Source organism: Papaver somniferum, chromosome 8 (assembly GCF_003573695.1).
Source record: "Papaver somniferum cultivar HN1 chromosome 8, ASM357369v1, whole genome shotgun sequence".
Classification (NCBI taxonomy): domain Eukaryota; kingdom Viridiplantae; phylum Streptophyta; class Magnoliopsida; order Ranunculales; family Papaveraceae; genus Papaver; species Papaver somniferum.
Genome location: NC_039365.1, coordinates 7,961,089 through 7,972,302, shown reverse-complemented (window position 1 = coordinate 7,972,302; position 11,214 = coordinate 7,961,089). Strand labels below are relative to the sequence as shown.

Genomic DNA, 11,214 nt, shown 5'->3' with positions numbered 1-11,214 from the left:
GGTGGCGGCGGTGGTCGGAAGTGGTGGCGGTGGTTATCGGTGGCGGCGGTGCTTATTGGTGGTTGTTTATTTCTTGTTGGGGGTGACAATATAATAAGAATTAAAGTGTGGTTGATTTTTGTTTTTGTTGGGGTGATTTAAACTACAAGGGTAATATAGACAGTTTATATTAAATGGGGTTTTTGTGAACAATTTGTTTTGTTGGAATTTTTGTATATGGATAATGACACCTTTGGGGTTATAACTCGCGGACCGTAGAATCATTAGATAGAGTTACCAAGTACACATGCTATTTTGTACACCTACTTGTAAATTAGGTGAATATCACACCCATCAGTGACGTCCGTCTATACAGAAAAATAGTATCTTTGATGGGCCCGGATCTAGTTAAGGGTGGCCCACTAGTCTTAAGAAACTGTCCATATCCTCCCCACAAAAGAAGAGGTCGAGGGTTAGAATCTCCGTAGTAGTAGAATATCCACAGTTCATGCTCAATTTTTTCATGAAAAAAGGCGAAGAATAATAAATAGTGTATTTTGACTGACTTTGCAGTTGATTGGGAGAACTCCATTGGTTTATCTCAACAAAGTTTCCCAAGGATGTGGTGCTTACATCGCCTGCAAGCAAGAGATGATGCAGCCTACTGCAAGCATCAAAGACAGGTACTCCCTCTTTCTAAGTTTTCACAATTCCAATCTTGGAGAACAGCTTTTACAAGGAGGACCATTACCAATTCCCTAATGACATGTAGGTGAATCCCCGGTGATCATTTTATTCAAGAATGAATTACTGGAATGGCCTGACTGATGAGTTAGTTCACCGCCTTTCAGTTTCTTGAATAATCTAGATTAGTTTGTTGCATAATCTGAATATCTAAGGCACTTGTTTTCCATTCACCCCTAAATGGAGTTTGGATAGCAGGTTTTAATAAATACAATTCAATGTCAAGTATACCGTCACGTCGAGAGCTTGTTGTAATGCGTATTGGTGCTATAAAGTTGTTATTCATATGATTAACTATATCCATTTTGATATATTTAAACTGTTTTTGCTAGACCTGCACTTGCTATGATTGAGGATGCAGAAAGGAGAAACCTTATCTCCCCTGAGAAAGTAAGTAATTGTAATCAATGTACTCTCTTTAGGAAGAATTTGATCTCTTGTAAGCTGCTTCGGAATAATATTTCGGAATAAACCTTATGTGCTGAATTTCCCTCTAATCCTTGGCATTTTATATAAACCAGACAGTGTTGATTGAGCCAACATCAGGAAACATGGGAATAAGTATGGCATTTATGGCAGCATTGAAAGGTTACAAGATTGCTTTAACAATGCCATCCTACACAAGTTTGGAAAGAAGGGTTACAATGAGAGCATTTGGAGCTGAACTAATCCTAACTGACCCCGCCAAATGAATGGGAGGAACTGTTAAGAAAGCTTATGATCTTTTGGAGTCCAGAGAGAATGCCTACATGCTTCAACAGTTCTCGAATCCTGCTAATACTCAGGTCATTTCTCTGTTTCTTTCTCCTTTTAATTTGCGAGCATCTTTGATAATTTAATGTTAAAAGATCCAGACCCATTAAGACGAGTTCAAGTTCACTACAGCGCGTTGTTATTGAGAAGAACCATGAATTGTTGTCTTTGTACATTACAGAAATTGTTAATCAAAAGGAACACTAATTTGTTAATGTTATACTAAACGAAAACCCGTCTTAAACACAAATTGGATGTATTCTGGAAGCATCTGTTGGATATTTTCAAGGTTTGCCGCTACGCAGAGTTATACGGTGATCGACCTGCCAACAGACATGAATATCACTATAAGTAGCGAAGATGAAACGACGCGTCTCTTCCCATAAGCCACCATTAATGGCTTTTGGAAGCGTCTGTTGGTAACGAAACAACACTACCAACAGGCATGGATATCACTATAAGTAGCGAAGACGTTCTCCCATTCCAATACATCAAAAACAATCTGTTTTCTTCTTCTCTAAAAAGCATCATCAGAACCTTATACAGTGTGATTCTTGGTCGGGTCAAGGAAGTACAATCCTAGAATTCGATTACGGTGTTAGGGCTTCATTGAATCCTGAAGGCATAATTCTAGAGACCGTTTGTACTCGCCAAATTTATTGGGAAAGGTCGAATTATTGTCTAAAAGAATTGAAAGTGCCTTGAAGTCAGGGGTACACCATTTTCTGTTTCTGTTTTCATCCTCTTGTTTAACCCAAATTTTCCAACAGTTTTAGACAATAAGTTTCTGACAATGGAGGGTGAATCTTCAAATTCGAATGTAACTGCTCAATCTCTGCAAGTGATGAACCAAACCCTAACTCGATTGGAACGTTTTGATGATGATAATTTTACTCGTTGGCAAGAGACTGTGAAATTTTTCCTGATCACCATCAAGTTGTGGTACATACTTGAAGACGATTTGGATGAAATTCCTGCACCATCAGACAAAGACACTGATGATTTGAAGGCCAGAAGAAAGAAGCGTCAGGAAGATGATTTTATGTGTCGTGGTCGTATCTTGAACGCCCTGGGAACTAGTGTTTACAATGCCCATCGAAGTATTTCATCTGCAAAGGAATTATGGACTACGCTTGAAAACAAATACAAGATTTCGGAAGCAAGCAACAAGAAATTCCTGATTTGCAACTTCATGGATTTTAAAATGGTTGACAGTAAGTCAATTATTTCCCAGGTCAGTGAACTTTTACTCATTGTTAATCATCTTAAGGATGCTGGAATTGAACTTGTTTCTGCCTTTATTGTCGGAGTCATTATTTCTCGTCTTCCTCCTTCTTGGAATGGTTATAAGAAGAAACTTAAGCATGCTGAGACTGACTATGATTTAGAAGGTTTACAGCGTCATCTTCGTATAGAAGAGGACTCTCGTAAACGAGAAATTAAGGATAGTCAACACACTGAGGATCATTCTAAGGTTAACAGTGTAGATTTTTTTAAGACACCAAATGCTTTGAAACCTAATAATGATACTCAGTTTAAGAAGCAACATCCCAACAAGAAGAGTAAGAAGAAGGGGTCTTGCTTCTTCTGTGATAAACCCGACCATATTGCTCGTGACTGTCGTCTCAAAAAGAAACAACAAGGACAAAAAAGGAGACAAATATGGTCGATGACAAACTTGTTATTGTAGTGCAAGCCGCCAACGTCGTTTCTAACAATGAGAGTGGATGGTGGTACGACAATGGTTCAACTGCCATATCTGTAAAGATAGGCATCTTTACAAGACATATGAATCGGTTACTGGAGAAGGAAACGAAGTTGTCTCTGCAAACAACTTACACAACAAAGTGATTGGAAAAGGCACTATTGATCTCTCCTTTACTTCGGGAAAGACTGTTACTCTTACTAATGTATTACATGTCCCTGACATTATGAAAAACCTTGTTTCTGGAGACCTCGTTATGAAGGCCGGATTCAAGACGACTTATGAGTCTAATAAGTTTGTATTGTCCAAAAATGGTGTATTTGTTGGACAAGGATATGCTTGTAATGGGATGATTAAGCTTAATTTAATAAATAATGGTTCTTCTTATACTATTGACTCCGTTGATTTATGGCATGGTAGATTAGGACATGTGAATTATGGTTCCCTTAAAAACATGAGAAAATTAGGATTAATTTCTGATTGCAATTTTGATAATATCTCTAAATGTGAAATATGTGTGCAAGAAAAAATACATAGAATTTCCTTTAAGTCTGTAGTTAGAAATTCTTCCTTGCTTGAATTAGTACATAGTGATGTTGATGATTTAAAAAATCATGTGTGGTGGAAACAAATACTATGTTACTTTTATTGATGATTGCACTAGATATGCTTATACTTACTTGATGAAATTAAGGATGAAGTCTTTGATATGTTCAAAATATACAAAGCAGAAGTAGAGACACAATTAGGACAGAAAATTAAAATTTTACGTTCTGATCGTGGTGGTGAGTATTTTCCTAATGAATTTAAATTGTTTTGTCAAGATCATGGTTTAATTCATCAATTTACTGCACCTTATACACCTCAACAAAATGGTATTGCGGAAAGGAAAAATAGAATGTTGGTTGAGATGGTTAATGCTATGCTTATTAGTTCTAATTTGCCTAAGGGGTGAAACTATGTTATCTGCATGTTATATTTTGAATAGAATTCCTTTGAAAAAGAAGAATGTTTCTCCCTATGAATTGTGGTTTAATAGGAAACCAAATTTGAGAAGACTTAAAGTTTGGGGTTGCTTAGCATATGTTAGGAAGCCTGATCCTAAAAGACCTAAGTTAGGAAATAGAGCGTATAAATGTGCTTTTGTAGGTTATTCACTTAACAATATTACTTACAGATTTTTAATCCTTGACACTTTTGAGATTATACAATCTGTAGATGTGGAATTTTTTGAGAACTTGAATATGAATAGTTCTCAAATGCAACCCATAGAAAACTCATTGTTACCTAGTCTAGAATATATAGAGACTAATAACAATGATGAACATTCTGTTCCTAACATAGAAGACATTTCTGAAAGTATAGATGATATCGAACCTATAAGAAGTAAGAGAGCAAGGAAAGCGAAAAGCTTTGGTCCATAATGGGTACAATATCTTGTAGAAGGTAGTAAGAATGAAATTCTTAGTATGACTAGATATGTAATGCATGTTGATGATGACCCTAAAACTTATGCTGAAGCAATGAGTTCCAGAGATGCTATTTTCTGGAAAGAGTCTATCAATGATGAAAATAATTCGCTTTTGTCTAATGGTACTTGGATATATTGTGATTTACCTCCTGGCGTAAAGCCTATAGGATGTAAATGGGTATTCAAGAGAAAAATGAATGCAGACGGTTCCATTGATAAGTTCAAAGCCAGACTAGTTGCTAAGGGTTATAAACAACGACATGGAATTGACTATTTTGATACATATGCCCCTGTTGCTCGCATCTCATCTATTCGTTGTTTAATTGCACTTACCTCTACACAGAAGTTAATTATACATCAAATGGATGTCAAAACCGCCTTTCTAAATGGTGATTTAGAAGAAGAGATATATATGAAACAACCCGAAGGTTTCATATTGCCAGGATAAGAAAAGAAGGTTTGCAAGTTAGTAAAATCTCTTTCTGGCTTGAAGCAAGCTCCCATGCAATGGCATGAGAAGTTTGACAAAGTAGCTTTGTCACATGGTTTTGTTGTAAATGATGCTGATAAATGTATCTATAGTAAGCATGATAGTTCTGGATGTGTGATTCTCTGTTTGTACGTTGATGATATGCTTATTTTTGGATCTGACATATCTCGTGTGGAAGAAACAAAGAAGTTTCTTAACTCTAACTTTGATATGAAGGACTTAGGGGGGGATGATGTGATCTTGAGAATCAAAATCCTAAGAAAGGGAGATGAGTTGGTTTTAACCCAATCTCATTACATTGAGAAATTTCTCAAGAAGTATGGTCATTTTGATGACAAACCAGCCCCTACTCCTTTAGAACCTACTATAAAGTTAATGAAGAACACTGGGCGTACTCATGCACCGCTTGAGTATTCTAGTATTATTGGAAGTCTTATGTATGCTATGCATTGCACAAGACCGGACATATCTCATGCCGTGGGATTGTTATGTCATTTCTCAAGTAACCCAGGAGTTGAACACTGGAAAGCAGTTTCAAGAGTTTTGTCTTACTTGAAAGGAACCATTGACTACGGTTTGCATTATAACGGCTATCCCGCTGTATTAGAAGGATACAATGATGCTACCTGGAACAATGTAGAATCCAAATCCAAGTCGACTGGTGGATGGATATTTACATTAGGAGGTGCTGCTGTGTCTTGGAGTTCCAAGAAGCAAACCTGTATTTCTGACTCAACAATATTGTCAGAATTGATAGCGTTAACCGATGCATGTAAGGAGGCGGAATGGCTTAGAAACTTACTTGTTGAAATCCCATTTTGGAAGAAGCCATGTCCAGCGGTCTTGATTAATTGTGATAATCAAGCAACTATTTATAATGTCTCTAACAAGACTTATAATGGAAAGTCAAGACATGCAAGTCTTAGACATCAAATGGTAAGACAATTACCCAAAAGAGGAGTAATTGCAGTAAACTATATTGAAACAAGTAAGAACTTGGCAGACCCATTTACAAAAGGTCTACCAAAGGCAGTGGTTTCAATAAAGCGTAATGAAATGGGACTAAGGTCTGTGAATGAAGTTTGATCGTCCATAGCAGAAACCTAACCTATGTTTTGGAAAGGATAAACAAGGTTCAATGTGGTACCAACAAGTTATGAAGGTGATTATGGAGCACTAATACAAAACTTCCCATTTCTAATTAGTGCTGGTTTTCTGCAAGAAAACAGGATGGATGAAAATCCTTAATAAGTCTAACTTTTATCACAAGGTGTCTCGCAGAAATACCTTCGAGACTTACCTATATGACTATGGAAATCAGGTCGTTTCCTAAGAGAAGAAGACCGTTCTCTAAAGAAGACTCATGAATCCAGGATTTAAGCACATGGCCATTAATGTGCGAGCTACAGAACACACTATTATCAGAAATCAATATGTGTTGAAATTCCGGTTTTATCATTAGGGATACTTGGTTCAAGACTAGTTTCACCACTGAACCTCGATAAGGCTTTGAATTTCTTACACTAAGTGAAGGTTCAAATCCAAAAGATACCTATCATTTATGTATTGGTTTCAACGATGATGCTTATTTCCAAACTAAGCGTGAACTACGTTGGCTTGATCCCACTCGGGTACGTAGGCAGTCACTTTAGTGATGCAGCCACTCTGATTTATTTATTTATTTATTATTTTTTTTACTTTGTGTTTTTGTGTTTTTCTCATTTTTGAAAATAGGGGGAGAATGTTGGATATTTTCAAGGTTTGCCGCTACGCAGAGTTATACGGTGATCGACCTGCCAACAGGCATGAATATCACTATAAGTAGCGAAGATGAAACGACACGTCTCTTCCCATAAGCCACCATTAATGGCTTTTGGAAGCGTCTGTTGGTGATGAAACGACACTACCAACAGGCATGAATATCACTATAAGTAGCGAAGATGTTCTCCCATTCCAATACATCAAAAACATTCTGTTTTCTTCTTCTCTAAAAAGCATCATCAGAACCTTATACAGTGTGATTCTTGGTCGGGTCAAGGAAGTACAATCCTTGAATTCGATTACGGTGTTAGGGCTTCATTGAATCCTGAAGGCATAATTCGAGAGACCGTTTGTACTCGCCAAATTTATTGGGAAAGGTCGAATTATTGTCTAAAAGAATTGAAAGAGCCTTGAAGTCGGGGATACACCATTTTCTGTTTCTGTTTTCATCCTCTTGTTTAACCCAAAATTTCCAACAGCATCTTCGTACAATACTGTATCTCATAGCTTGGGTTGTTGTGTAAAACAGGTGCATTTTGACACGACGGGTCCTGAGATCTGGGAAGATACTATGGGGAAAGTTGATATCTTTGTAATGGGAGTTGGAAGTGGAGGTACCGTATCCCGTGTTGGAAGGTATCTCAAATCAATGAATCCTAATGTGAAGGTAATCACTTCAATCTTGATAAATAATTGTTAATGGATCATTTTTGGCAGATTTTTTTTTGGTAAACCTGGGTAGCTGTTTTTACAATCAATACGTTTGTGTTTTCCCTCAGATTTATGGTCTTGAACCTGCGGAGAGCAATGTTTTAAACGTTGGCAAACCAGGTAAGATGACCTCTTGAATTCTACCCATTTCACATTGTACTTTTGCCTTTTTGCAATCAGAGCATTAAAACGGAAACTCGAAGATAATAGTTATACTATTAGATTATACTTCCAAGTAATGAAATGTCTGAAAAGCGGTATTCAAATTTTGAACAGGTCCTCATGCTATAACTGGTAATGGGGTTGGTTTCAAGCCAGATATTCTGGACATGGACATATTGGAAGAAGTCATTGAGGCAAGTTTGATACAGCTTTTCAATACTCCTTCCGTTATTTATACGAGAATTCTGCTTTTTTATTTCATACATCTATTTATCGCCTTACTCAGTTCATTATTAATATGTTTCTGAGTAGGTTACAAGTGATGACGCAGTGAAGATGGCCAGAGAATTGGCTCTAAAAGAGGGACTTATGGTAACAATTTCCGCTCCCGTTTTGTACATACATACTGTTACTCTAACATTACTCAATCTTATATTACTACTTGTGCAATCTTGTGTATTCAAGGTTGGGATCTCGTCTGGAGCTAATACAGTTGCTGCACTTAAACTTGCACAAAGGCCTGAGAACAAAGGCAAACTCATTGTGGTATGTACATAAATGCCCTGTCAATCTCTTGTGTCCATTAGCGACATTGCTATTACATCTGTCTCCTACTTAAATGTTAGTCCTAAACACATTTGTGTTTGTCAATTTCAGACTATTCATGCAAGTTTTGGCGAAAGATACCTCTCATCTGTGTTGTTTCAAGAGTTGCGAGACGAGGCGCTAAAGATGGAACCTGTTTCAGTTGATTAAACTTCGATCAATGGAACGTTTCATAACTACATCTTTGAACTGATTTAGAAATATCTTGCATACATGTTTTATGTTATGAAAGAAAGTTTAAACGATCAGTTTCGGTCCTTATTATTATTATGAATAACATAAGATCTTGAATGGGTTTCTCATTGAATCTTCTAGCATATACATCAATTTCTTAAATGGCAATCATACAGGGGTGTGTTACAGGTGTAAGAAAAAACATCTCTCTTCAAACTTACCCGCCAATATAACTACTTTCTTTTTTCGGTTAGAAGTTCTAATACTAACCGTCCATCTATCGAGATGCCCAAATCTTCACCGTCAAATATTCTGTTTTTTTAGACAGTAATTGACACGAAAAAATGCAACGCTTGATCGAAAAGATGCGACTCTTGTTCATGTTTTCTATAAGAATCCCAACAGTCGGACATTTTAACACATTCACTCGGCATTTCTCTTCCCCTCTCAAAAACTTCTGTAATTGTTTACTTTGATTTTTAGCGATACTAATGGCTCAAAAGAAAGCAGCAATCGGAATTGATTTTGGTACTACATTATGCAGAGTCGCAGTTTGTAAAGAAGGGAAGGTAGAAGTTATCGCCACAATTCCATCTTTTATCGCATTCGGTGATAATCTAACAGCACCATTGTTCGGAGATGAAGCGCAAGATCAGATGCATTCGAATCCATTGAACACGGTATTTCATGTTACGCGTCTAATGGGTAAGAAAATGGCTGATCATGCATTGAAGGAAGACAAGAAACTCTGGCCATTTAAAGTTGTTTTTCCTGATTTCGATGATAACGAAGAACCTAAAGTTGAGGTGCAATTTGATGGCGCGTCAAAGAAATTGTCTGCTGTAGAGATATCGTCGATGTTTTTAAAGAAGTTGAAGAGCATTGCGGAACAACATTTAGGAGAGAATGATGTGAAAGATGTTGTTATCAGTGTTCCGTCATTCTTCACTGATTTCCAAAGAAGAGCGATGAAAGCTGCTGCGGTGAAGGCCGGGATGAATTTAATGAGGATTCTGAATGAAACGTCCGCGGTTGCAATCGATTACGGTGTTCATAGAGAAGGATTAAAAGATCTTGAAGAAAAAAGGAAGAGAGCACATATTGATTTGAACGAAGAATATCACGTCAATAAGAAACGAAGAATTACCGAAGAAATAGTTAAAGAGATTGAAGAAAACATTTTAGTTGTTGATCTTGGTGGTGGTGCATTAAGTGTTGCAATTGTGCACATTAAAGAAGATAATACTGGGAGGAAGCTCAGAGTGAAATCTGTAGCAGGGGATACTCATCTTGGCGGAAAAGACTTGGACGATCATATTATTCGCCTTTGTCTCGACGAATTCACTGAGATGTACAAAGATGTTGCTGACATTTTTACAAATTCTGACGACGCGGAGGATGTTGCTAGATCGTTTAGTATATTACGAAGTGAATGCCAAAAGGCAAAGATAACTCTTTCTTCTGGAGTGGATGGAGTGGCCACAATCGAAGTCGAATCCTTCTACAACGGCAAGAATTTGGTTTACAGTTTATCTAGAGATAAATTTGAAGAAATAAGCAAGGATTTTTTGGACAAGTGCAAGGGGGTAATCAGGCAATGTCTTCGAGATGATCAATCTTCTGTTATTAAAAAGGTTATTCTCGTTGGCGGCTCAGCCAAACTTCCTGGGATTGAAAGACTAATGGAGTCTTTCTTATTCGGTGGGATTATCGAGTTTGAAGGAAAAAGCATTATTCCGGAGAGTGCTGTTGCTCGTGGTGCTGCAATCCATGCAGCACTGTTAAGTGCAAATGCAACGCGTAAAAAAGCTATAAAATATGTACTGTCAGACGTGACCGCTTTCGATATCCTAATCGAAACTTCTTCTGGGAAGAAAATTTTGGTCGCCCGAAACACGACGCTGCCAACTCAAGCAGATTATTCTTTTACAACTTCTTTGGAGAATCAAATGACTGTTGAAGTCCGTGTTTATGAGGGTGTACAAGGATGGGATTACAAGTATAATAACTTTCTCGGTATGTTTACGATTGGCAATATACCACCAGCGCCAAAAGGATGGCCGAAGATTGCCGCCACTTTCAAAATTGACCGGGATGGAGTATTGGATGGATTTGCATTAGATACTCTTGATCCAACTGAACGCGCACTAGGATTCAAAGAATGGTTGCCAAATCCTTCCAATGTTCCGTTTAGATACACACCAGGTTATAACGGGTACAAGTGTGCAGTGACCGTCACCAAGGGAAGGTTTACGGATGGTGACATCAAAGAAATGGCGGATCGTGCTGCAGTGGCCGAGCCTATTAACAATGAAGTTATCACTGTATTAGAATCATAGTAAGGTTTTATTTTTCTGTTGGCTTTTTGTTGTAACATGCTATGTATGTGCATGACGTACTGTACTTTTTAATTCCCTCCGTAGTGTCTGTTTTCTTCATTTGCGATTCTTGACACAAGCATATGCTGTTTTGGATTAATATCATTTAATAAAAAAAGGGTCATTTGAGATCTTTTACTTATATGTTGGTTGTGCAAATTTTCTGCGGCTATACGATATTTCATTTTGTGAACAGTTACAGAGAAACGTTAACTTGGACGCTGAACTCCCTAATCCAATTCTTGTGAACATTTTGAATCTTGCAACACTTCTTTCATAT

At 37.4% G+C, this 11,214-nt stretch overlaps 1 protein-coding gene and 1 pseudogene across 1 annotated transcript; both read left to right on the top strand.

The window, feature by feature from the left end:
• Positions 1–8,532, top strand: part of LOC113305011 — a 12,159-nt pseudogene extending 3,627 nt beyond the window's left edge.
• Positions 8,533–9,047: 515 nt separating this feature from the next.
• LOC113305010 (heat shock cognate 70 kDa protein-like) lies at positions 9,048–10,895 on the top strand. The gene has a single exon (XM_026554127.1). The coding sequence runs from the start codon at positions 9,048–9,050 to the stop codon at positions 10,893–10,895; it is 1,848 nt and encodes a 615-aa protein (XP_026409912.1).
• The last annotated feature ends 319 nt before the right edge of the window (positions 10,896–11,214 follow it).